Source organism: Bos indicus, chromosome 19 (genome assembly GCF_029378745.1).
Source record: "Bos indicus isolate NIAB-ARS_2022 breed Sahiwal x Tharparkar chromosome 19, NIAB-ARS_B.indTharparkar_mat_pri_1.0, whole genome shotgun sequence".
Lineage (NCBI taxonomy): Eukaryota > Metazoa > Chordata > Mammalia > Artiodactyla > Bovidae > Bos > Bos indicus.
Window position 1 is genome coordinate 12,883,654 of NC_091778.1, and position 27,180 is coordinate 12,910,833.

The 27,180-nt window shown below is 55.5% G+C and overlaps 1 protein-coding gene across 2 annotated transcripts; it reads right to left on the bottom strand.

The window, feature by feature from the left end:
• On the bottom strand, positions 1-26,566 carry TBX4 (T-box transcription factor 4). Of its 2 annotated transcripts, none has more exons than XM_019980753.2 (8): positions 26,357-26,566; positions 25,487-25,581; positions 17,048-17,167; positions 15,350-15,497; positions 4,372-4,524; positions 3,337-3,425; positions 2,975-3,210; positions 1-803 (listed from the first exon to the last, which is right to left on the bottom strand). In XM_019980753.2, the coding sequence occupies exons 1-8, from the start codon at positions 26,564-26,566 to the stop codon at positions 184-186; spliced, it is 1,671 nt and encodes a 556-aa protein (XP_019836312.1). In that variant the 3' UTR covers positions 1-183. The 2 variants fall into 2 exon arrangements, with proteins under 2 accessions (XP_019836312.1, XP_019836311.1); XM_019980752.2 differs by having other exon boundaries at positions 1-806.
• Between the last annotated feature and the right edge of the window lie 614 nt (positions 26,567-27,180).

Consider the following 27,180-nt stretch of genomic DNA (forward strand, 5'->3'; position numbering starts at 1 on the left):
GCTTTGTCGGGGCCTCAGTTGTATGTCAGAAGATAGGTGCTCTCCAAATACAGGCGCGCCGGGGGCACACTGCACCCCACCCTTTGAAATACCTTGCTGGGTTTCTTGGTTAGGGAGCAGGCCAACCCTCAGAGGTTAAGACTGGGTTAACACGGTCCAGGGGCTGCGGAGGGGACCTGGGAGTCATCCGTCAGTCCAGTTCTCCACGGTCCCCATGCCTGAATGGTATTGTAAGGAGGCTTCCCGGGACAAGGAGAAGCTCTGCGAGTAGAGGAACTCGTTGGCCGCGTTCAGGTGCGGCGAGGGCGGCTTCCGCTCGCACACGGCGCCCGGGAGGGCGCGATCTCTGGGGAAGGAGGCGCTGGGGCCCCGCTCTCGGACCTGAGACTGGGAGAGTTGATTGTAGACACTGAAGTGGGCGTTGCCCGGCGGCTGGGAGCCCTGGGCGGAGATGGTGGGCAGCCGGGGCATCATTGTGGTGGCGGTGAAGTGCGTGGGGAAGGACTGGTAAGGCACAGTCTCCATGGTCTGAACGCTGTAGCTCGTGTAAGGGGACACGGACGTCCACATGTTACAGCTCAGCGGGGGCGGGGGCAAATCGTCCACCCCGGACACCCCCGCGATCTCGGGCCCCGACCCTGAGTACATGCAGGCCTCTCGTGGGGTCACCTCGCTGCAGTAGGAGGGGCTCAGCATCTGCTGGTCGTAGGGCGGGGGAGAACGGAAATAATGGTCCTCCCCCACCGCCGAGGGTGCTTCCAGATAAGATCGCTTGCAGGGTAAGTCCAGGTGGCGGGCACTGTCTGCTGGAAGACAAAGAAACCTCAGGAAGAGCCAGGTCCACCAGCCCAGGGCCCAGAACACCCCCTCCCCGACCCCCAGCTGGATGCCAGGACAGCCTATCCTTGTCATTGGTGGGAGGGGGGTGCCCCACGCTGCAATGGCACTCCCAGACCATTTTAATCAGTGACAGCTTTTATAAGGTGGCAGTAGCCCAGAAGTGGTCAGATCATGGACTGCGCTCAAAGGCCACCGGGGGACACCGCATCACTGGACACTGAGTGATGTGTTTAGCCAGGCAGCGTATGCCTTTGATCCCTTGCCGCCCTAACTCTTGGGGACGGTAAGAGGCTTTAATGTGCACTGGCATTCTTAGGCCAGGCCCACCCTGGCCAAGGAAAGTGCAAGCGACTGCCAGGCCACACCAGGCCCAGAGGCTACAAGCTGTCTGAATTAGCCAGAAAATTAAAGCCACAGTGCTTCTGCCTCCATCCTCCGCTCCCAGGAAGGCCTCAGCAAGCCAAAGCTACTCACAGGCACGTTCCTGTTGCTTTCAGAAGAGGAAGTAAACCCTATGTATGTTCAAAGAAGTCCCATCAGATTGTCATTACGCAGATTCCAACATAACAGGGTTTACACAATTAAGAAATAGAGCTGTTAATAAGTAAAAGGTGACTTGCACTTCTAAGGCGAAGCTAATATACGCTGTTGGGGGGAAAGATGACATTAAGTGCCCCAGGCCATGGATGTGTATCTTTCAACATCCTCAAGCAAGAAGGCTTGATTCTGGACGAGCTCATCCACCCCTGGGACCCAGGGATAACCCAGGCCTGAGCACTTGGGCAGCAGCCCACTCTACAAATTTAAGAACACTTGTCCAGTTACTTGTCTTGGCCTCCGTCCTTCTATCTTCCCTAGGGATTCTCAACAGGAAATCGGCCATAGACAATAGGTAAATAAATGTGTATGGCTGTGTTCCAACAAGACTGTATTTATAGATACCAAAATTTGAATTTCATAGAATGTTCATATATCACGAAAGAGTCTTCTTTTGATTTTTTTTTTCAACTACTTAGAAATATAAAAACCATTTCGTATGACTCACAGATAGAACAAAAATGGACTGCAGGCCAGATTTGGTCCAAAGGCCACAGTTTGCCAGCCCTTGTTTGAGGTCACTAGTTCTAATAGGACTGGTGCAGTGGCTACTCAGGAGTCTTCCAGGGTGGTCCCTAGGAGCTGGGCTGAAAGAACATTCTGCGCAGCAAGCAAAGTCCCTAAACCCATTCCCAAGAGAATTTCAGTGGTCCTGTGAGGACTTCTGACACAGTAATACTAATCATTGGTATTTTATAGAGGACAAACTTGAATCCTTGTACCAGGGCACAGATTTCTAGTTCTTGGCTCGAACTCCTCTCCCTCACAAAGAAGCCAGCACGGACAGGTCCGTGGCCTATTTTCCTGGCCTCCAGTCTACATCCCCCTACAGCCCCCATCCACTCTCAAGAAGCCTCTGGAGATCTGATGGGATGGGGTGGGGAAACTGAGCTTGGCCAGGACTCCAAGCTCGGCCAGGACTCCCAGGGTCAGGGTGGAGGTCGCGTCTACAAATGACAAATTCTGGACTGGGATGCTTCCGCCTCCCCCATGCCCAGAGGCAGTGCCTGGCTCACTCTGTCCTCTGCCCACCCCAAGGAGGTGCCCAAAGCAGCGGCTGCCAAGGGACAGCTGGGACTGGGGACTGCTTGTAGCAGACCCTCCGATCCTAGCTTCTGCTCCCCGCCCGCTGTGCGCTCAGTTCCGCCCTCATCGCTCTCTCCCCGACGCCTATAACAGCCTCTGTCCTCCTCACCCACTCCCCATCACCCCATCCCACACGACTGTCGTGGCAGGTTCCACATGCCTGTCCTCAATGCCAATCTCTGTCCCTCTTCTGCCTAAAATCCTTGTCTAGGGGACACCCCGGCCACAAGCTCTCTGCATGCAAAGCAAGAAGCACTGAGCCTGACCATGGTCCCCAACGCTTTACGCTCGCTGTCCCAGGCCACAACAACCAGTGTGTGTGTGTGTGAGTGTGTACGCGCACCCACATCCATGCACGGCCGCATGCTCACATGTGCAGTGGGGAGTGTTTGTGGGGAGGGCGTCACCCCCATCCCGACCCTCCGGGGCATCCAGACCAGGAGTGAGCTACCTCGTCTTTTCAGGCAGTGGTAGAAGAGGCTGGAGTCCCTCTGGGCTGGGAAGGTGTTGAGGGGAAGGTCCTGGGGCTCGGCCGCAGCAAACTGCATGTGAGCCCCGTTCTCATACTGGTAGTGCTGGAGCGCCTGGTGAGCTCCGTGCAGGGGGCTGACGTCAGGCTTGGACGACAGCTGGGTGGAGACGAGCCTCTGCCTCACGATGCTTTTGGAGATCACGGGGTATTCTTTGCTGGAGGTGAGGGAAAGACAGTCAGCCGGAGACGGGAAGGGAGGGGAGATACTCTGAGGGTCCCCGCATTCATGTGCCTGAACTCCATCCACCCGCCCCAGCCCCCCTGGGCGGGGCGGCCCCCACCTCTGCAGCCGGGCCACACGCAGGTCACTGTCGTCACTGCCCCGGAATCCCTTGGCGAAAGGGTTGTTCTCAATTTTCAGCTGTGTGATCTGTCAGGAGAGGAGGCACAGAGGAGTCATGGGAGAGAGGCCTGGGCCGGCCCTGCCCCGCACCCCAACCACAGGCACATTCAGAACCCCGGGCAGCATCTGGGGAAGTGGCATCTTGCAGAAGCCTCCCCGGCCTTGAAGTTCTTGCCGCACCTCTTACCCGTTCTCCTAGCGGCAGACCCCCATTCTATGTCCTGTGCTCCTGAATTCAGCCCCTCGTCACTCTCTCCTGGGGCCTGTAACAGCTTCCCACCCACATCTCCCCATCCTGCACAACTGCCACATCAGGTTCTGCCTGCCTGTCCTAAACGCCAGTCTGACACAATCTGACACAAGAGGGACAATCTTGTCCCTCTTCTGCCTAAAATCTTTCCCCCACACCCAACCAGTCCCAACACAGGTGTAGAAGCCTTCAGGGAAGGGCAGCTTGGGCACAGGCAAGGAGGAAATGGGATAGCCCATTCGGGGATCAGAAGACAGTCTGGGGTGGTCGGGCCGGGGCAGGAGGTGGGCCAGGATGTGCCAGGAGCGTGCCGGGGGGAAGGGCTTCTGAATGGCTCAATCACCTGCTCCCCCGCTGCTGGCAGTAACAAAGGGCTCCTCTCCCACCCTCCTTCCCTACTCTCTGCAGGCCCAGAATCCCACCAGGGAGAAGACTGCAGAACAAAAGGGCCCCACAGTGAAGCCACAAGGCAAGCTCCACGCTCCCGGTGTTCCCAGTTGCCATCTCTGTCTGTCCCCAGCATGGACCACAGACAGCTACCCTGTGCTGGGGATCAGGAGCCTCGTCTCCTTCCCCCGCACGTCTTTCATTTCTCATGGCTCTGCGGGAGACTGAGCGGGTTCCTGAAGCGACTGCCCTGCCCATCTTGCACCGGGGCTTCACTGCCTGCCTCCCTCGTGGCCCAGAAATGTGTCTGCGCTGGGGGCGGTTGTGGGACTGTACCTTGTGATTCTGGTAGGAGGTCACAGAGATGAAGGAAGTCTCTGGGAACACGTGGGTGCAGAAGGCTGTGTTTTTGGAGCCAAAAGCGTTGTTCTCGTCGGCCTTCACGATGTGCAGCCGCGGCTGGTACTTGTGCATGGAGTTGAGGATGATCTGGAAGAGAAGGGTATTTTGTCAGCGCCAGGTCCCCACCCTCTTGTCTTCAGCCTTGTCCAGCCGCCTGGGGCTGGATTTCCTTCTCCTGAACGCCCAAGGCTCCAGGGTTTGACCACAGGGGGTTGAGCCCAGAAGGGTCCAAATACCTCCCAGGGTGAAGAACCCGGCCCCTGGGCCCCAAACTAACCTCAGGGGCACCCATTGGCCTGTCTGCTTCAGCACTAATGCCTGGTCTCAGGGCCTCCCAGATGACAGCCCCTTTACTGTAGTAATGGGGGATGGAACCATTTAAAGGCCACCAGTGACTCGACACAGTGTTAGTAGGCAGAACTGAGATGCAGGCAAAAGTCCAGGTGCCACTGACTGTGTGACCCCAGGCAACACCTGGGCTTCTCTGAGCCCCAGCCTTCAGCCCTGCGGGCTGCCTCTTCCAGCTCACCCCTCCCCACGTATGTGGGACCTGCCCTATGGTGGGCGCTCAGCCCCTCCTCTCATGACTGTCAGCAGTGAAAGCCGCTTCTCAGCCCAGGGTCTGCAGGACGGGGGAGGGGGACGCCGAGGAAGATGAACTCTGATCTGTCTGGTCTGGGCGGGCGCCTGTCCCTTGAGGACTTGCAGAGCGGAGGCTGAGAACACCCTGATGCACCCGGCCTTCAGACCCACCCCAGGCAGCCCACAGCCTGGGCAGGGGAGCGCTGTCATGGGCTGAAGTTCACAGTACCAAGGCCGGAGGAAGACCGGAGGCCCCAGGCATCCCCCCAGCCCTTGTGGGTGCCTGGGGAGAGAGGCCAAGAGCCTGGGACACTCAGCCCGGAGCCCTGGGACCAGCACACGGTAGTTTTGGCCCCAAAGCCTCTTCCTTCGGCCGTGCCCCACGGTAGCGGCAGCATCATGTGCCATTAAAATGTATTTTTTATCGTTGACATTTGCCAGACACCCTCCCCACTGGAGGTAGGACAGGCATTTGGGGCATTTTATCAGCACAGCGCGGGTTTTTGTTAACCCTTCAGCTCCCCTCCTGGCTGGACGAGGCTGGTCCCTGGCGGAGCTCCTTTCTCTCCACCAGCAAGTGCCCCTCTCTTGGGCTGGCTCTCCCCACCCCCAGGTTCCCAGGGACCGGCCTTCGGCTGAAGCTTAGTGGGAGATTTAACCCCCGAGTGACTGAGTTGCCAAGCGAGGGTTCAGAGCCTGGCTTCCTCTGGCGGGGCTTGGCCTCCTCACCCCCTGGGAAGGAAGGCGGCCCAGGGAGAAGCTCAGCTGAGGGAGTGGGTGGTCCGGCACCCAGGCTGCGGGCTCTGCCCTGCCCTGGCCTCTGGGTCTGGCTGGGCAGCTCCAGCAAGAACTCTTCCACCTTCTGCACTGGCCCCTCCCCTGATCGACTCTCAGGGACAAACCTCCAGAGCCTCCTGGGACAAACACAGAGCCCCCCGAGCCCAGATCCCATCTGCAGCTGGGGAATCCACTGCCCAACGCGGGGCCTGCCAGGCGAAACACTCAGAATGAGGCTGAAGCCGGGAGGCCTCCCTGGACTGTCCATTCCGGGAGCCCAGGGAGGGGCTCTGGGGAGAGCGGCTGGGGCTGGGGACACACCGCCCAGTCCCCAGAGGTTCCTCTGTCACCCTGCGTGGTGCCAAGGTCTCAGAAGACCCAGCAGCTGAGTGCCTGGGAGGTGACCTAGAGGCCGGATTCCTGCCTCTGCACCTCCGCACCTGTAGTTCTCTCTGCTGTCTTGATCTTTTTGCCCCCATTCTCCCTCACCTTCTAGGCCCAACTCTTCCAGGAAGTCGTCCCAGATTACCTGAGGCCTGCTCTAAACTCCCAGTTCTGAAGCTTCCTTTCCACAGTACGGTCTACTGAGCTATGGTGCTGCTTCCAGCGGCTTCCTGTTCCATCTTGTCTCTTCAGTTAAATTATAACTCCTCAAGAGAAAGGGCCATATCTTTTATTCCTTTTGTACCTCCAGGCTCCTCCTTTACTCCAAAGCAGGAACAAGTGAGTGCAAGACCAGGTTATGGGAAGAGGAAGTCCTGGGCCATAACCACAAACTCCCTGTCCCCTCCTCCCTCATCTTTCTTTGCCCATAGGATAAACTCTAAGGCATGGTTCAGGCAAAAGTAGTGATTGAACATGTGCACAGATAGTCCTTCTGTGATCACTTACACGCTCCAGCCCCTGGCATGCAGGGCTAGCCTCAGTCACTCCAACCCCCGTGGGTGGGGGGTGGGGGTGATGGGGGGCCCAAGGTGAGAACACACAGGAGGCAGACAGAACCCAGAGCAGGCGCTGCAGTCCCCAAGCAGTGAGGCTGTGCCATCCCTAAGGACCACTTGGGACGGACCACAGCCACCCTGCACCTCTGCCACCTAAGCAGTCAGAGCCCTGGGCATCGTCAGGCCCCCGGGCCCCTCACTGTCCCCCGCCTCCGGGTCTGGTCAGTGACCACGCCCTGTGACTCCACCTGTAAAACAAAGATCAGTTCATTCCCTTGCTCAGAACCTTCTGGTTCATCCAGGAAGACTGCCCTTGGTTGAAGGCAAGGCCCTTTGTACTTCTCCATCTTCCTCCCATTTTCCCACCACCACCACCAACCACCATTCCTGCCATATTTAAGGCTCAATACTTGGCCTCTGGGATTCCCTGATGGTTCAGACAATAAAGAATCTGCCGGCAATGCAGGAGACCTGGATTCGATCCCTGGGTTGGGAAGATCCCCTGGAGAAGGGAATGGCCACCCACTCCAGTATTCTTGCCTGGAGAATCCCATGACAGAGGAGCATGGGGTTGCAAAGAGTTGGACACGCCTGAGAGACTAACCCCTCACTTCACTTCACATGCCACTTCCCTTCTATTCCTATTGCCACCTTTGATGGTTCCCTCTTGCCCTTGAGATAAAGGTCAAACTCCTTAGCCCATCCATCAGACATGGTCCTTAATGACAAGGGTGGAGACACTGCCAAACACACCTTCTAGGAGAGTGAACCAGACAGGTGGGCAGAGAAATCTGGGGGAGAGAGCCACTGCCAGACTCGCAAAGGAAGGTGGGGCTCCTAGGGGAGCCCAACCCCAGCCACAGGGAAGCCAAGAGGGGCCCAGAAGTGTCTGCGGGTCTCTGCCCATCAGCTGCCAGTCCTGAGCAAGCGCTCGCCCTCCAGTCATCGCAGTCCCCATCTGTACAGTGAGGCCTTCGACTACGTGGTCCCAAACACCCTTCCTGATTCTGCCAGTCTGGAACCTGGGCAGGTATGTGGAAGAAAGTTCCAGCCACTGAACTAATGCAGACTCAAGCTGGAGCATCGGCCCTGACTGCCTGGGAGAACGGGAAACCAGCTCGGTGACTCACACCTGGCTTTCCTCGGAAGTTCCTCGGGCGCCACACTAAACTATTTTGCCAGAGTCTCACATTTATATTTCTTGCAGAGGACATGGGGCCAAATGGGCCAGCCACGTCAACAAACCCCACTACACGGCTGGTCCCGTCATCATCACTGCTCTACAGCGATGGGGTTCATTATATTCTGGCTACAATTCAGAAGCCTGTTCTATTTTAACAATTGTGATAGCGCCAAACAGCCATCTCCTTGAGAGATCAGCATGGCGTGCTTAGCTTAACGAGGCCCAGATTCATTTGCGCTGGAATCACAGAACATTAGGGCATGGAAGGGCAGGCCACAGCGATCACTCTAGTGCCACCTCCTCATCTGTATGATGAGGAACAGGAGGTGAGTAGTGGGAACGTGACGTGCCCAAGGACACACAGCTGGTGGGAGACTGGATCCCGAGAAGACTCCAGACGGCCCTGGAGAGAGCATGAACTGCTCTCAACCACAAGCTCGGTCATTAATGATAAGTTTCAACTAATCATGGTGGGAGACGAGGATCTACCAGACCCTGTCGCACCTCGAATGCGCAGGGTATCTGGATGCTGGCCACACAACAAGTGGGGCTAACGTCTGCCCGTCAAATATTAAAACCAGATTGTTTCCTGCCTCACATTTGTACTTTCTGAGATGACCTTCTCCATCATCCTTCTTACCCTGTCCTGCCCCACAAAGAGGTTTGGGACAGAGACAGGATCTGCAGCTCAGAAAAGTTTTAAAAAGAAGAAAACCAAACTGAGACCAGAGAGGCCCAGAGATTGGCTCAAAGAAGACCCAACCCAGGACTGAGTTGGACGGCCCGTCAGCTGACTCAAGAGGCCTGGACTGGGCAGGCCCGAGTCCTCACGCCCAGGGCAGCAGGCGGGGCGCCTTCTCTGCCAGCCAGTGTGGACAGAGCACAGCCTCTGTGCCAGGCCCTGTGCTGAGGACTGTCCACACAGCACACAGTTAAGCTTTACAACATCCCTGTAAAGTATTAATTGTTGTTGCTGTTGTTCATTTGTTAAGTCATGTCCGACTCTTTGCAACCCCGTGGACTGAGGCCCACCAACTGGAGCGGGTTTCCATTTACTTCTCCAGGGGATCTTCCCGACCCAGGGATCAAACTTGCACCTCCCAAATTAACAGGCGGATTCTTTGCCACTGAGCCACCAGGGAAGCCCCAAAGTATTAACAGGTGTTAGTATTCCGGCCCACTGTAACAGACAGGGAGCTGAGGCTCAAGAGGGTGCAGGTGTCTGCTCAGCCTTAGACAGTGATGGGAGCAGAGCCAGCATCAGCATTGATCTCCCAGCCTCAGCTCATACCTGCACCTGTTCCTGGCCAGGGAGGGTGGGCAGAGCTGGGTGGGGAGTCTGTGTCCCAAAGCACCCAGCAAGGCTTGGCACATCGTCAGGGCTCAGCAAATGTGGGAGGAAAAGAAAGAGATCAGTAGTTCTGGGTCCCCCCTGGCATATGCTTTGTGGGGACATCAGCTCCCAGCAGAGGAAGTGCCTTCTCTAAGTAAACCCCGCTTCGGCAGGTTACTGAGTTACTGAGAGAAGTAACACTCGCTCCTGCTCACTGCCACTCACACTGCCTGGCAGCAGGAAAAAAAAAAAAAACTCCTGGTTTACCGTCTAGTGGGAAACTGACAAGGTAATCCAAAATCCAAAATCCAAAATCCAGTGGTGAGAAAAAGTGGCAGATGAAAGACTGCATTGATGATAGTAACAAACACGATGACAGGAAATGGGAAGGGCCTCTCGAAGAAAACACTTGAATACACTTTTGAAAGACAAAAGGCAGGCTTCAATGAAGAGAAAGGCATCATGATCAGTGCCCCCCCACCCCAGGAAATTTATAATTTAAAGTGATTCTAACAAAAACACCAGTAAGTTTTTTTCTCAACACTGCAAGCTTATTCTAAAGCTCATTAAAAAAAAAAAAAAAAGATAAGACCAGCCAAGAAAACTTTGAAATAGAAGAGCAATGGGGAAGGACCGAGTCTGCCAGACACTAAAACCTATTATGATGTCTCAATGGTAAAAGCACTGGCGTAGGAACAGACACAGATTCAGGAGGGGATTTACTGTACAGAACCAGAGAGTGTCCTAAACCAGAGAGGGGAGAGGGCCAGTCAGTTATTGGTGTTGGGACCACTGGATAGCTCTCTAGAAAAAAAAATAAAGTTGGATTCACACTTGGTATCGAATGCCAGAATAAATTGAAAAGGGGCCAATGGTTTAAATGTAATAATAAATCCATAAAATACTATAAGAAAACACAAGAAAAATCCCTTATAAGTAAGGAATGGATTGGGGCTTTTCAATTACTCAAAATCCAGAACCCATAGAGAAAAGACTGACACAGTCGATCAAAAACGTCTGTGTAGGATTACCACCCCAGGCAGGACCAAAAGGCAAGTGACAAACTCGGAAAACATATAAGCAACTCGACATCACAGATGGGAGCTAAATCTTTCTAGCTTATAAAAGCTTCTAGAATGGATAGGTGATTTTTTAAAAAGTAACCTAAGAATGAGAAAGGATAAAGACAGACATTCACAGAAGAGAAGAGATATATATATATATACACATATATATATATATATAAAGATGCTTATGCTTACTCATAATAAAGGAAATAGAAACTGAAGCTAAAACTGATATCTGTATTTCAGCCACGAGACTGGAAAAGATCCAAAACTTTTCTCTCCCACCATGTTCGTGAGGCCACAGCGACGGTGGGAAGACACATCGCTGCGACGCCAATGCAGGACAGGGTGACAAATTGCAAATCCATATATCCCTCAAACAGGTACTTTATCACAAAGAATACTTGGCAGAGGTATAAAGTGACATATGTACAAGCGTAATCGAAAGAGCAAAGACAGGGAAACATCGAATTCCTTCAATAAGGACTGGCTACATGATTAACGGAACAATCGTTGGATGAAATTCTACGCAGCTATGTGAAAGGAATGACGCATGAATGAATGATGAAATGATCTACATGAACGAAATGATCTCTGAGACACTGGGTTTACAAAGCAAGGTGCAAAGTGTTTACAACATGGTACCTTCTGTGTCAGAAAGAAGGGATCTGAGACGCTGTATTCTGACTGCATGTGCAAAAAGAAACACAGAAAAGAAATTAGTAACACTGGTTCCTTGTGGCCAGAGCTGGAAGAAACTAGGTGGATGGGGAACCAGTGGAGGGAGATGGCTCACTGCAGACCTTTTTCATTTGTTCACTGATTGATTTTTCAATCATATGAATGTATTTCCTATTTAAAAACAGAGTTGACAAACAAGTATAAAATCATAACTGTGGCAAGTACTCGAATGGAAAAGTGTGTGGTGCGCTGAGAGCATATAATGGGGGCCCCAAACTGTCTCCCTGAAGCCGTGGCATTTGAGCTTGGATCCCAAGGCTCAGGAGTAACTGACTAGGCTAAGAGGCCCGCGGCTGGCAGAGGAAGCAGACTGAGGGGACGGTGCTTGTGCCATTCTGTGGCCCGGGGAGCCCACGTCCGCAGTCTGGGGCTAACTCAGCCTCTGCAAGGCTCAGACTGACTATGTGAGCAATCACAAGCTAACCTTTCTCCTCGGCAACGTGGGAGTCCAGAGACACAGGAAGTGGAGAAGATGGCCGTCTCCCTGTACACACACACACACACACACACCCACAAACATCCACACAAACCCACCACGCAGCCATCCCCTCCCTGCCTCCAAATTAGGAGAAAAGCAAGACACAGGAGGTAGTGAAGATGGCCATCTCCCTACATACACCCACACCCACACACACACACCCACACACACCCACGCAGCCATCCCCTCCCTGCCTCCAGATTAGGAGAAAAGCAAGACACAGAGGTGGTGAAGATGGCCATCTCCCTAAACACACACACACACACACACACACACACACACACACACCATGCAGCCATCCCCTCCCTGCCTCCAGATTAGGAGAAAAGCAAGATCCAGGTATCAGCCATCTCCACCTCCTGCTGCAGGATGCAGGCCCCAGCCTAGCAAGGCTCTCCTCAAGTGCTCGGAGCAACTTCTCTTCCCATCCCGTGGTCACCTGGCACAGGACCCTGCTGGGGACAGGGGGCAGTGAGCAGGAGGGGAGGTAGGCAGGTGTCTTCTTAGCCAGCAGAGCCACAGCTGCGAAGCTGACCTGGAGCAGCCTGGTCCCAGGCCACCAACCCTTTCCACCCCTGCTGCTGGCTTATGCCCAGAACCTAAAGGTCACACCCTGACTCTACCCCTCAAGAACAGAGGGCTTTCCTGGACTCACAGCAAAAACCCACAGGAGTTTTCTAATCAGAAGCCAATCCTATCTTTTCTGAACACATGTCCTGAGGGGCTCCTGACCCTGGACCCTTCTCCTGGGTGGCTGGGTGGCACGTGGGAGACAGCTGCCGATGTCTCTGAGATCCTGAGTGGGGAGTCCACTGTCCACCTGGCTGGAGAAAGTTCCTTAAGGTTTGGAAGCTTTTAGGAAAAATGGCAAAGCGTGGAGGTGAGCTGTGTGGGAGGACTTGTCAGGGGCAGGTTCACAGTACAAGATGGCTTTTTCCCAGGTTCCTGCACCGAGAAGCCAAGAAGGGCGACTTGGAGAGCTCACTGCTCCAGTTGGCACAGACCAAGGGGCAGAAAGCCAAGGCTCAAATGGGCCACTTTGCCTTGATATGTCTAGGAAGTTAGCTCATCCTCCACAGCCCTTCCCTGCAGGGCCAGAGGCTGTGACCTCTCCAGTGATGCTCTAGATTGCTGAAGATCTGACAGCTGGAGCCCTGGGTACTGAAAGATGGGGGGAGAAGCCAAAGGAGCACAGGCCTAGGCATCAGAAGGCAGGGGTCCATCTGTGCTTTGTTACTCCCGGCTCCTGAGACAAGCACCTTGTCTCCATGAGCCCCTCCAGCCTCACAGAGGGTGCAGTAACCAACAGACTGCACGTGTTGGGAAAACGTGGGGGTGGGGAGAAGGAAGATACTCTAACACCCCAACCCTCCGGGGAGGAAGCTGAGTTAGTACAGGGAATAGCCCCCCCGCCAAGGAGAGGAGGGCCCCAGGCTGGTGTGGCGAGTATAGCCACCCCCAATATCACAAGCCCAGCAAGCCAGCCCCACTGGCTGCTCAAGACCACTGCAAACCCTTTCAGGACCCCAGAGGAGCCACTGAAGCAGCAAGCCAGGGTGAGAAACCTACTGCTGGGCAACGAAAGCCGGCTCACACCCTCCTGCTTCCAAAAAAGCCCCACTTTTTAACCACCTGACTCCCTCCCCTGGCCCTCTCTGCAGGGGTCCAGGGAGGTGGAAGGGTCCTCAGAGACATTCCTGCAGCTGGGAACCATGAGAGCGATCTGTGTGTCTAAAACTCTCGCCAGAGCTTTGATCCCTGGGTATTTCTGGTCACTCACCCAAGGATCCACCTCCCGCCCAGCTCTGTCCACCCCAGTGGGCGGTCCCTGGGTTGTGTGTGTGAGTGTGTGAGTGCGTGCAGTTGTGGGCAGAGATGTGGCTCCCCACCTCCCACCGTGGAGGCCCTCGCTAATCTTTCGAGGTTGATCCCAGAGCCTGGCCAAGCAGAGGAGGCCAGAGAGGAGCTGATCACGAGCAGAGTCTTGGCCAGAACAGCAGTCTCTCTGGCCCTTGGTCATAAAAGACCCTGTGATCTGAGAGGTGGGGGCTTGGCTGACCCTTCCCCTTGGAGGGCGGCCTGTTGACACCCCTGTGGAAGGCTGCAGGGGCGCATGTCCTCGGGGCCCACACATCCAACAGCATCTGCCTGCCCTGTGTGGGAAAACCCCATGCTGCTTGCAAAACAGACAAGTTATGAGTTGATCATATTAACTAAGCATTCTCCTAATTGTTGGTTTATCGATTGCTGATGACTCAGAAGAGAACTGAACAGACTCTGAGAAAATTAGAACCAAGAGCTGCTTGCCATGGAGAAGGCAATGGCACCCCACTCCAGTACTCTTGCCTGGAAAACCCCATGGATGGAGGAGCCTGGTGGGCTGCAGTCCATGGGGTCGTGAAGAGTCGGGCACGACTGAGAGACTTCACTTTCACTTTTCACTTTCATGCATTGGAGAAGGAAATGGCAACCCACTCCAGTGTTCTTGCCTGGAGAACCCCAGGGACGGGGGAGCCTGGTGGGCTGCCATCTATAGGGTCGCACAGAGTAGGACACGACTGAAGCGACTTAGCAGCAGCAGCAGCTGCTGCTTGCCAATTACACACCCATCAACCAGAAAGGACGCATCGCTGGCATTCTCCATAAGGAGCTATGATTCACAGAGTGCTGATTTGCATACAGCTCCCCAGAAACAGAACTGAGGCGTAAAAGAGGCACGTGCCTGCATGCCCCCCACCCCTGCTTCCCCCACCATGCCCCGCACAGATGTTATGAGTGTGCAGCCGGGGCAACCGCATCCAGGAGCCGATGGCACCCACTCCATCAACACCCCACCCTGTGTCTCCAGGGTAACCATGCGTAACCTAGAGGGGCGAGGCTTGCTCCCTGGCAGATGATACTGGGTCCCCAGGCTTCTGTTTGCCACACGTATGAGCTAAACATTTCCACATAAAGAGCTTTTTGTGGGCCTGCCAGGGCCAGACTGGGGAAAGAATGAGCTTCAGCAGCCTGGACGGGGCGTCAGCAGCAGCATCCCTGGGGTTTCAGAGTTGCTCTTGTGAGAGCCAGGCCCTGGGCAAGGCCAGGAAGGGGCTGACACAGGAGCCAGTGCGAGGCCTGCCTTACCAGGGCAGGCGGCTGCGGGGCCAGGCAGACGCCAGGGATGAAGCTTCTGAACTCATCCATGACTCTTTCTCAAGACAATCTCCTGGTCTTAGGCCCCAGCAAGGCCAGATTTGGGGAAACTGAAGCTGAGATTTGTGAGATGTGGGTCCATCCATGTCGTCATTGTCATCAAGTGTTACTCAGTCATGTGTTCGACTCTTTGCGACCCCATGGGCTATAGCCCACCAGGCTCCTCTGTCTGTGAGATTCTCCAGGCAAGAATACTGGAGTGGGTGGCCATCCCCTTCTCCAGGGGATCTTCCCGACCCAGGGATTGAACCCATGTCTCCCACATTGCAGGCAGATTCATTACAACGGTAAAGGGAAGCCATCATAGTTGACATTCATTTAGAGCCTCTTAGGCGCCACATGCCTTATGTATAATCTCATTTAATTTTCACCTGGTCATCCCCATGTTCTGGCTGAGGAAACTAAGGTGCAAAAAGGCTAAGAAACTTGCCCCAAGTTACCTAGCCAGTAAGTGCCAGGGGAAGGATGCTTACTGTGGAACTCAGACCCTGTGCTCTGGCCCATAAACCCGCCTGGGACTGGGTCCCGAGAATGGATTCTCCAGATGAGCACCTCTGAGCACCCCACCTCCCTGCCCTAGCACCCACACTTGAGGCCAGGCAGCCCCCTGCTTACATGCCCGAAGGGGTCCAGGTGGTTGTTTGTCAGCTTCAGCTTCTGGAAGGAGACCAGCTGCCGCATCCAGTGGGCCCCCGTGGCAGGAGAATCCGGGTGCACATACAGCCGTCCAGGCATGGCCGGCTCAGCCTTCCCTGCCACCATCCTGCCAACAGAGGGTGGAGAAGCCGCGGCTGGTGATTGTCCTGCGGTCTTGGAGGGCCCAGATTTCCTGTCTCCCACCCCACAAAAGCAAATCCCCAGAGGCCTGAACCTGTCTCCCACCCCACAAAAGCAAATCCCCAGAACCACATCACTGCTGGTGCCAACCGCACAGTCCATTTAGGGCTTTGGGGGTAAAAGGCGGGGAGGCAGAGGAGACAGTGCTGGGAGGGACAGCTGTCCTGAACCTCCCGTATCTCACTGCAGTAGAGAGAGAAAGGGAAATCGTAGAGAAATGTGATGGTTTATTTGAAGGGGCTAATCACAAGTGTGTCATGGGGAGATTTAGGCACTTCCGTGTCTGGGCTGTATTTACACTTCTTACATGTTAGAAATAACATTATTTGGAGGTAGCTTCTCAGACGACAGAGACGATTTTCAAACTGCTTGCCCCCAAAACAATGGTGAGAAGTTAGCTGGTAGCTGTCCGCTCAGGGAGAATCTGCCCTGAGTGCTAAACCAGCCCAGAGAAAGAACAGAACTGAGCTCTTGGCAGGACCCGGCCACCAAACCTGGCCTCCTGGGCTCGGGTTCTGCGACCTTCTTACCCCACACAGCCACACTCACATGCTGGGCTGCGGATTCATTCATCCCTCCCTCTTTCTCCTCGGGAGCTGTCCTAGGCTCCGGGGGCAGATGGGGAACATGAACAGGATGGCCCAGGAAAAACCGCCTTCATTTACTGGGTCCCAGCTTGGGTTCAGCCTTTAACCTGCCTGCTCTCCCTGGATGGTGGACATGCAGCTTAAGAGGGAGGGTCCTGGGGTGGGTGGGGGTGGGAGGAACTGGGAGATTGGGGGTGACACCTATACCCTACTGGTGCTATACGTAAAACTGATAATGAATGAGAACGTGCTGTGTGGCACCGGGAGCTCTACTGTACTCTGGCGACCTGAACGGGAAGGAAGTCCAAAGGGAGGGGATAGATGTGTATGTCTGGCTGGCTCAGTTTGCTCCGCAGTGGAAACTAACACAACATCGTAAAGCAGCTGCACTCCAATAAAAAGTACTTAAAAAAAAACACAATACAAGAATTAAAAAAAAGCAGGAGCAAGGGGGTGGAGAGACAGGAGAGAGATTCACAGTCCAAGACCTAAGTATGGACTGTCAAGGCCCCCAAGGAAAATGGCTCTTACCTTCTGCTGTACCCCCACCTCCAGCACAGCCCTGTCAGAGCCTAAACCCGCCCTGCGCTGGGGCTCATGCATCACCCCACAGCCCAGTCACCCACCCTCGGGTGTCCACAGCCGTGGGGAGAGCGCAGACCCTTGAGATCCATCAGAGACCCAAACACTGTGGCTCGTTTTCACCCCAGCCCCCGCCCCATCTGCAGCAGGTGTGCAGACGACCCTGTGGCTTCGGCAAGCCCGGTGCCTGAGCCTGCGGATCTGGCCAGTCACTGGGACTAACTGGTGAGTCCCCAGACCACATGGCAGGCAGGGGACAAGTGTGCATGAGTGGGAAGGCAGGTGACGTAGGGTCCCAGGTTCTTACCATTTGTTGTCACAGAACTTGTAGCGGTGGTCATCCGCTGGGACGATGTCGATCAGCAGGATGTACTTGGTCTTGGGGTTCATGCCCGTGACTTTTACCTTGTAGCTGGGGAACATCCTCCTGGGGGAAGCCGAGGGGTGAGGCAGGGGCGGGGACAGAGCACTGGGAGGGAGGGACGGCACAGAGCAGGCAGGCGAGATCTTGGCCCGTCTGAGCTTCGTGACCTTGTGTAAATCGCTTCCCTCTCTGGCCAGCCCCTCCCACCTCCCCTACAAGGAAAGGGCTGCACAAGCCGCTCCTCTGAGCCCCTGCAGTTATCAGACTGTGGCTGTGAGCAGCTGAAGCACAGAGACCCTGCTCAGGACTTCAACACCAACCAGGCTGCCTTCATCTCCCTCCTGTCTGTCATCCATACACAACAGAAGTTCCAGGGGGTCATTCCAGGGGACCAGAGCAGAAGACCTGGGAATCCCTGGCAGCTTCCTTTATGGTCCATGAGATGCCACCTCTGGGTCATGTCTCTATGGAAACAAACCCCCAGCCTCAAACTAACTTGCAGGAGAGTGCTGTGGGGTCTCTGGATGCCTGCTGTGTGTGGAGAAGAGGTGTTTATCCCTGTGAATGCCTTGTCTGGGCCTGTGCACACTAATTGGGTCTCAGGGAAGGTCAGTCCAGGAACCTTGAGGAGAAGAGCATGGTTTTCTAGAACCACCCTGCCGCGGTCCACAGCCTGGCCCCACCACTGACAAACCACGATGCCTTGGGCAACTGGCTTGGATGTTTTACACCTTGGTTTCCCTATCTCTAAAGTGGTGAAAGAAAGTGAAAGCGTTCATTGCTCAGTCATGTCTGACTCTTTGTGACCCTATGGCTTATAGCCCACCAGGCTCCTTCATCCATGGAGTTCTCCAGACAAGAATACTGGAGTGGGTTGCCATTTCCTTCTCCACTCCAAAGTGGGGACGTTGTCAATACACCCATCTCATAGGTTGCTGGGTGGACTGAACGAGTCCACTTTTGGCTCTTACCACTGACCCTGACTGCTCTCCTTCCTCTGAAGACCGGTGGTATGACCGACCTCCATGAAAACAGACTCATCAAAAAGAAAGTCTTCCAGTTCCTGCAGCCCATGCTGAAACTGTCCAGGACCCTGAGGCTCAGGGGACGTTTTGGAGAGGGCCACTACGTCGGACCGCTCAGCGCACCCACACCTACAGCAACATGTACACATACCTGTGGGCTATCCCTCCCCCAGTCACCAGGTCCCTGACCCTGGACTTCCCCAGCGAGGAACTTCCTCACGGTCCTCATCAGAACCTCGCACGCTTCCTAGCCGACCTTTTACAAAGATGTCTCCAAGAGAGGCAGGATTCAAATCCAGCAGGACAAACCAAGGCAACTGGGATCCAGATCCCCAGAGCCAGTAGAGTGCCCAGGCGGTCCACTCTGGGAAAGCCAACAGGGGACCTCTGGCTTTCACGAAGCCAAGAGACAGCACAGGGACCCTCGAGAGAAGCTGTCCTAAGCGCCTCACGAACAGATGACCAGAGTCTTCCATTGCATCAACGTGGAACCAGCTTACCTCGACAGGGCAGGGCTTCTAGAAGGGATCAAGGCCCGCCCCCAAGCCCGCAGACCCTACAGCAAGCCCAGGACCCTGAGGCAGAGGGTGCCCTGGCCTCTGCACCCTCCCTGGCTGAAGGACGGGCCCTTGAGAGCCTTGCCAGGGGCCCGGGGTGCGGGAGCAGCCTGACCCTGTGTGTGCCCGAGCACTTGAGTTTGCGGACCCGGCGGAGTGCGCATGCGTGCATGTGTGCGTGCCTGAAGGGAGGAGGGAAGTTCTCGCTGCAAGTCTAGGGACTTATAAACTGTGTGGAAGAATTTGTCTCAGATGTCAACTGAAAGCATTTTCGAATGTCCACCCCACCCCCTCTCCAAGAACGGGCAGAGCGAGAGGACTCGGAGACCCAACCCTGCCTCCTGCTTACCAGCCCCTTGCCGAACCCTGGGGGCGCAGCTGGAGCCTGCACCCCCCTGGTTCCTGGCCCGGCCTCACCCCCGGGTGGGCCTGAGACTGAAGGGGAGGGAGAGAGGCAGCACTTGCCTCAGCTCCCCCCACGCCCTGGGGGAAGGCCAAGAATCCTGTCCCCTGCAGGCTACCATTTTGCAAGGGCTACAGAAACAGCCACCGAGTGACTTGGGGCTCTCCCGGCATCAGGGCCTGTACTTGGCCTGTTTCTCCTGCAATCACTCCAGGTGGCAACAGCAGAGGACAGCCCCGGCTTCCCCCCACACCCCCACCCCCCGGCCGGTGACCACAAAGTGGGCAGCCACTGCCACAGTCTTTATAATCTAGGTTGGTGGCGGGGGGCAGCGGGGTACTAGATCCTATTTTTCCCCTTCTACTCCCTACCACATTTTTTAAAACATTTTCTTGATGTCTTTATTGAATTTGTTACAATATTGTTTCTGTTTTATGTTGTGGTTTTTTGGCCCCAAGGCATGTGGGATCCCAGCTCCTCAACTAGGCATCAAACCCATACCCTCTGCATCGGAAGATGAAGTCTTCACCCCTGGCCCGCCAGGGAAGGCCCTCCCTACTGCAGTTCATCTCAGCAGCTCAGGAGGCCAGGCTAACATGACTGGTACTTCTTAGGAGGCAGGCGAGCAGCCTGTGCTCAGCTGCTCAAGGCCTGGGGCCGCTGTCCTGTGATTTGGCCTCTCCTGGAAGCTGGATGTGGACTGGGTTCCCAGCTGATAATAGCCTTCAGGAGGTTCTGAGTGAGTTGGGGCAGGGCAGGAAGGTGTCTCCTAGCCTCTGCCTCCCTTTCCCCTCTTCCGAGGGCAGCAGCCCTCAGAAGTCAGAAGGGAGGATGAGGTAGGTGGTCTCAGGGCGGATTCAAAGGTCCTCTGCTCCAGGATGAGCAGGCCCGGGCTCAGTGAGCACCCCTGCCTTCGTGGAAACAGGTATTTTCATCTCTCTGAGGTCTGGTGTGGTAGCTGTTTCTGGACCACGGAGGACGCAGGCACTGGGGACCCTGGGCCCCCTCATCTCCCCACCTAAGGGGCTCCAGAAGGATAAAGGGCCTGCTGTGTGCAAAAGGCGAAGGAAGAAAGTGAGGCACACCAGCCTGCCAGCCTGCTGCCCCAGCTGATGGCATCTGCCCTTTGGTTCCAGAGGGGCTGAGCTTGGAGCCCAGAGGCCTGGCATGGGAGTGTGCCCCAGAAGGGCAGGACTCAGGCCACAGGGGCCAGGCTGGCCTGGGAGCCGCGACTTGCCCTGGACTCCCCCTGTACTGTACAGGTCCTCTCGGTTGCAACAGATGAAACCACAGATGAAACCCTCTGAACTGCTTCTGTGATTTAGGATGGAAAAAAGATACCTGAAAACCAACCCCTTTGGGGGGAAGTGAACCCCTCAGAGGGACAGGGAGGGGAGACGTGACTCTGAGCAGCCCGTGTGGCGCTCAGCCCTGGCACCTGGCTGGCAGGGAAGCCCTGTCTCACCTGTGCCCAGCACCCGCAGCCACCCAGAGGCGGGCTCCGCAAGCCTTCTGTCCTGCCCGCTCCCTGCGCCCCTCCACACCCCTTGCACGTGCACCGCGGGCCTCCTCTCCGAGGCCGGTCCCCCTCTCCCGGCTCTGGGTCCCCGCCCCCTTGGGGCACTCTGGGGGACCTCGCGGAAACCGCTCCGCCAGGGGATAAACAAGCCGCCTATCCTGCCAGGCCGGGAGGAGATGAAAGCCTGGGGGTTTCTCCTCTGATCATGAAACAGGCTGTGGAAGGGTGCGGGCCTGGAGCCTTATCTACCATACTAGGAAATGGTTTTAGAATGAACTGCTAAAAACAAGCTTCCTTGGACGTTTCTCAGTGTTGGAGGCTTTCGGGGTGCGGGGCAAGGGTCTGGGGCATTTGGATTTTGGCAACGAACCAGTAAATACAAACAATGCTGAGAGAGGGGCCAACAAGTTTCATCTGGGCTCAGAGAGCTGTGGGGTGCCCGGGTCTGGGCCCAAGGGGGTGGCCAAATTCAAGGTGCTGACCTGTTCCCTCCCCACCAATCCTGCAAGGAGCTGGGGTAGCAGGGAAGAGAGGACCTGGGGGATTGGACAGATTCTCTCCAATCACTGGGGACCCCAAACTCCAAGTCCACTGCAGTCCCAGCTTCCTGGGGCTCAGGAATCCTAGGAGCAGCTATGTAGGTGCAAAATCAAATCCAAGGCGTGAGAAGCCCGGAGAAGGCTTTTGAGGTGGGGAGAAGTGGTGACTGGGAGGGCAGACGAGGGATGCTGGGGGGTCAGTAATGTTCTGCTTCTTTATCCGGGTGGTGGTAACACCGGTGTGTTCAGTTTGTAGAAGTCCATAGGGCTGTACAATTAAGACTTGTTCACTTTTCTGCAGGAATGTTCCACTTCAATAAAATTGACATTAAAAATTATATATGTGTGTATATATCATAAAGATGTGTACACACACACAGAGGCCAGAGTTTGAAAGGAAAGGGCTTTAGGAAAAGGGTAGGGGGTCCACAGAAAACCCCATCTATTTTCTGTCCCTAGTGTCTGAGGGTCTTAAAGAAGAATTCTGGGTGTGTTGGGAACAGGCTGGGGCCCAGCAACTAAGGCTGAGTTTGGGGGTGGGAGGTAGGGGGTGCCATTTAATACTGAGACCAAAGCTTTTGTATCCAAATGATTTCTGAGAGCAATGGACAGAGCAATGTACTTTATTTCCACTTAACACACACACACACACACACATTCACACACTCACACACACATGCACAGAGTTTTCTACTTCACTCAAAGCATTTTTCAGAAATATTTTCCCTAAGATGGGGGCAGGAAAGAGGGTGTGTGGAATGGATGCTGTTTTGGAAGACCAGTTGGTTCTCTGAGATTTTTTTTTTTTTTTTTGAAGACACTTCCTTCTGATAGACTTTTGCTTTCAGAAAATACTTTAGAAAGAGATCAAAGCACTCTCTCCCCAACCCACTTTCCCAGTGTCTTCAACCCTTACTTCTCTTATCACCCACGCCACTGGGCTCTGACGCTCTGTATACAGAGCGAGGGCAATTGGCTTTGAAGCCCCGGATTAAGCCGGGCCAAATCCTTGCCTCAGAATAACAAACAATACAGGTTCAACAGGAGTTCTCATCAGTAGTTCATTTTTCAAACACAAATTCACTGTCACTAACACAAGCAACATTGAACTCAACAGGCTATGAAGGCTGATAGTAGAGATTTATCTGGTGGCAAAACCATGACCTAGGAGTAGAGCAGTCAGACGGTTAGGAAAGTTTCATATTGGGGAGGTTTTTATTTAAATTTTGTGGAGCTCACTTTTATCTGTGTTTGGGAGAAAAGGCAGTTTCTCACATGGATCAAGCTTGGCAGAGATGTGAGGTAGCAGAGAGGACCCTGCTCTCTGCAGTTAAGGGCATAAACTCTCTGGGTTCAGCCTTCTGAGAGGCTTAGAGAACACTCTGGCCCCATCTGACACTCGACATCAGGGCTTCGTGAGCATTCAGAAATCGGCTGTCTTGAACTGTGGCTGGCATGGTATTCACCCTCTCGCGTTGTCGGAGAACTTAAAGTCACTGTCCGATGAAGGAGACCCTGTTTCCCTTTGGCCGTCAGCTCTTCGAGGGCTTAAGGCATAACTAAGGACTCACACTGGCTTGAGAACATTCGGGCTCCTTTTCTCCAGCCCCTCTCCTTCAACCAGAGAGCAGTCGTGCCCCTAACCAGCCAGGGTCTCTATGGCAGCACAAGAACTCCGCTTTGAGCAGGCCCCCATAAACAAGCAACCAAGGGGATTTCTCAAAGTTGGGGTTTCGTTCGGGGGGCGGGGCATCACTTCTTGGCTTGTGTAGAACCTGCTAACTGCCTAACTCTGCTTCTATGGGCAAGCGCCAAATGCCTCCCCTTCTCAGGGGTCGGGTTTACCTTCTCTTGGTTCTCCAGCTCAGGCAGTCTAGGATTGTATGATTCAAGGTTCAGGAGAGATATCGAGAAACAGAAGTGTCCCGGAAGGCCGATGGTACAGAGCACAAAGAAGAAAACAGGGAGAGGCACTGGACAGAACGCGGAGGAGCCAGGAGCCCGAGCAAAGCAAGCTGCCTTCCAAGGCTGTGTGGGTGGGAGGCGGGAGGAGGAGGCGGACACAGGGGTCCCAGCGGTGAAAGTGGTCTCTGAAGCCAGTGGGCAGCTAGGCAGGGGGTGCTGTGAGAACCGTGCTGGCAGGGGATGAGGCTAGTGACTTTCCTAAGCACTAGGCTGGTGCAAGGAAAACTTTCTGCCAGAGAAATGAAAGACTACGATGGATCCTTAATTGGCCAACATCATCACGGCCATTTAAAAATTATTATCATCATTCCCTGAGGTCCATCTCTAAGCCTCCATTAGGATCAGGCACAAATATCTGCCTGAAGCCAGTCACCTCTGGAAATGTGGGATGTGTGTGTGTGTGTGTGTGTGTGTGTGTTGGGAGAGGGAGGGAGGAGGCCTCATGCAGGTGCAGGAAACCCCACTGAGGAGAATCACAAATGCCTTTTGTTTAAAAAGGCAGGGGCCAGGCATGCCCAAAGAGCATGCCGGCCATTCATTTTCAAGAGACAAGGTTATTTCTGCAGCCTAAAAATGGAAGTTCTGGATCTTTCTCTTCTTTCCTTCCCTAGATCCCAGCAGTAACAAGAAATAACCACCTCTCCCAGTCACACCTATAATCCACTTAGCAATTTACCAAGCACTGCTCACAAAATCCCTGGTTTGAATCTCAGAAAGAACGGCAGGTTTGAACAAATACCTCTGAGCCACAGGAAATTTGGGGACTACCCCAAGTGCACACAGCTAGGATAAGGCAGGGCTTGTGACACCCCCACTGTCCTCAGTGAATGCTCCATGAGGCACCCCCTTCATCACCACATCCCCCAATATATCTTCCCTCCCCATTGCCAAGTGCAGCAAACTCAAGCCCTGACATCTTGTTCCTTCCCCTGATAGAAGCCCTGGATGGCCGTACCACCTCCCTGACTTAGGCAAGAGGGCAGGGAAGTGCCCAGACCCCCACCCCAACAAAACAAGAGAAACTTTGCAAGGCCTGTCAGTGGGCAGACTGGAAGGACCCAGCACCCCTACCCTGTGTACAGCAAACCACCAGCTTTTTATGTTCTTCGACGCATCATTCCCTAAGCGGTTCGGCGGAAGTTCTCTAAAAAGGAGAAGAAAAACGCTGAGTAAATGCCAGACATTTCTCTAATTGTGATGAACGGCATTCGCTAGATTTACCGTGTGCTTACATGTGCCAGGAGCTGTGCTAGGGCTTTACAGGCAACTGTACAAAGACCTCTTATTTTATAGATGGAAATGAGGAGACAGCAGAGACCCTAAAATACCTGGCCGGAGGGTTGCACAGATGGAAGGAGGTGAGCGGAACCGGAAGCCCCAAGTTGGATTCCACATTCCTGGCGCCTGATGCTTCACCGTCTTATTCCTCAGAAAACTCAGCTAGGGGCCCACGGCCAGACAAAGGGACATTTTCACACCTAAACTGTACCCCGGAGACCAAAATCGAGTGTGAGCTGGTGGAGGAGGCAGAGTAGAGGGGAAGGACTCCTGAACCTGAACTTTCTCCAGGTTCGGTCTGCAGCAAGCCCCCTTCACCAGATAACGGCCCTCCTCCTCGCGGTTCCAGCCCCACCCGGCCGCGCCACCCCAGCGAATGTCTCCATCCTGCCTGGGTCCGCGGCTTCCTCCTCTCTCCCTCTCCTCCCAGGTCTCTCCCACAGACACACCAGCGCATTTTAAAGATGTTTCCACTTTATAAATCATCCCTCTCTGGCAGCCACCCGAGGACTGCTCCCCGAACAACACACACACACACACACACAGGGCCGAACGGTGCCTTCTCCTTGGCTGAAGGGGACCGGCAACGGCCGAGCGGCACCCGTGAGATGAGAGGCTTGGGGTTCACGCTCCCCACCACCCCACCCCACAAAATTTAGGGAAATAGGAAAACATGGTCCAGTCCCCTTCCTCCATCTGTGGAGGGGCATCTCCGAGTCCCCAGTCAATGCAACCCTGAGCAACTGGGCAGGTCCCCAAAAGGAGGAGGACAAAGCTGCACCCCCACCCCCAGACCCCCAGAGCCCAAAAGTTCTGGAGCTGGGACCTCCGGCGGCGTGACCCGAATTTGCATTTCATTTGCATAATACTGCCCCGCCCCTGCCTCCAGTCCCCGCCGCTCCCCGGTGGTGCAGTTCCCTACCGGCTGCCCGCGGCCAGTTCGGAAGCTCCGGCAGACCAGGAGCTAAGGCCTGAATGGCGGAGGAGGCTGGGTTGTTGTCCTCTGGGCTAAAGATCTAGGGGGCTGCTAAGAGAGCCCCTGGGGATCCCCACTGCCCCCGTCTGTCACCCACCCCGAAGGAAAACCAGCGCTGACCTGCCAGCCTTGGTGATGATCATCTCGGTGCCCGCCTCGTGGAACTTCTTCCAGAGCTCCTTCTCATGCAGGCCCACCTTGATGTTCTCGATGGTCTAGGGAGGGCAGGGAGGGATTCATGTCGGCCTTGCCCACGGCTACAGGCGCAGCCCTCAGAAAGGGGGACACAGGCCCAAGGGGCCAAGCAGGACACTGCCAGCCCTGCTAGGAGCCCAGGCTCCTGGAGTCCTGGCAGATTTCGTTTCACAAAATGGTTCTGTTCCATTGGTGAATTTTTAAAAATGTGAATGTAATCAGTGAATCTCCCTTCTTCGGAGCTGCACCTACAGACGGGCCCACAGAAGACACGCAAACCGACCTTGCCTGGGTCAACGACACACTCCTACACAAACATAAACACTCTACCCAACAGGGCCAGACTTGCGGGCGGGCAGACACACCGACCCAGGAGGGGCACCTCTGCCCCCGACCGACAGCGCAGGACCCGCAGACGCGGCCTGCAGACCCGCACAGGCAGAGGGCGTGCACAGGGTCACGGTGACATCCGTCCCCCGGAGCTGGACGGATTCCCGCAGCCACCGGACCAGGGGCCACTCTCCCCACCTGGTCCCAAGGCTTTCGCCTCTCGTCCTCTCGAGGTCGAGGCGCCGGACCCTTTTCCCGGGCTCGCTGCGCTGCGGGGTCCCCCCTGTCGCCTGTCCCAGAGCAGCCTCGAGGGCGCAAAGTGGAGGAAGGACGAAAGGCAGAGAAGGCGCCCTGCCTGGGGGAGCGCGGCAGTCCTGCCCGTACTGGGGCGGGTTGGACAGACGCTGGTGGCCCTGCAGACAGATCGACGCCCGACCTCCACGCGACGGCCGTCCGGGCCCTTACCTGCTCGGCGGCGGCGGCAGTGGCGACGGCGACGTCGGCGCCGGGGCCCGGGGGGCTGGCGAGCGCGGCTCCGCTGAGGCCTGGCGCGGCCAGCGCGGGCTCCGGGGCGTTGGCAGCGTTGGCGGCGCTGGCGGCGCTGGCCTCGCCGAGCGCGGCTCCCGGGGCCCGGAAGGCCTCCTCGCTCTCCGACAGGCCTTTATCCTGCAGCATCTCCTGTGGGCACAGCACACACGGGTCACATGCCCCGGTCCACACTCACCCGGGACTCCGCAGCCCTCTGGAACCTGGCCGTGGTGGGGGTTCGGCCCTGGCGCACGTGGACCCCGCCCCCTCCTGAGCTGGAGGAGGGAAAACACATGGGGGGCAGGACCCTTTCCTCCTCCCTCCGGGTCTGGGGGTCTGGACCTGTGAGGGTTTGTGCGCGGTTCAAGGTCCTGCCTGCCCCTGGGTGTGGGGCTGTGCGTTGAGTAGGTCTGGGGGAAGGACCGCCCTCTCGGCATGGCCCCAGCTGCACCCCGAGTCCCTCCTCCTGCTGGGCTCCAGTGGAGTCTGAAGCCTGGTTCTTTTTCGGCTGATCCTTCATCACTGGGGTCCAGGCTCCCTCTTGGCCCAGGGCAGCTAGGACCCTTTCTGAGCCAGAGGAGAGGAGAGTCAGGCCTGGAGGGTAGGGCCCATGTTCCGGGGCTCCACACCAGCAGAGAGGGCCTCCCTATGGAGTGGCCTCTCAGGCCCTGGCTCACCCCCTTCCCTCAGACTGCAGCCAGGTAGATGATTCCTGAACCAAAGGGTTTCCCTCCTGCACATTCCCACTCCCCTCGCCACCT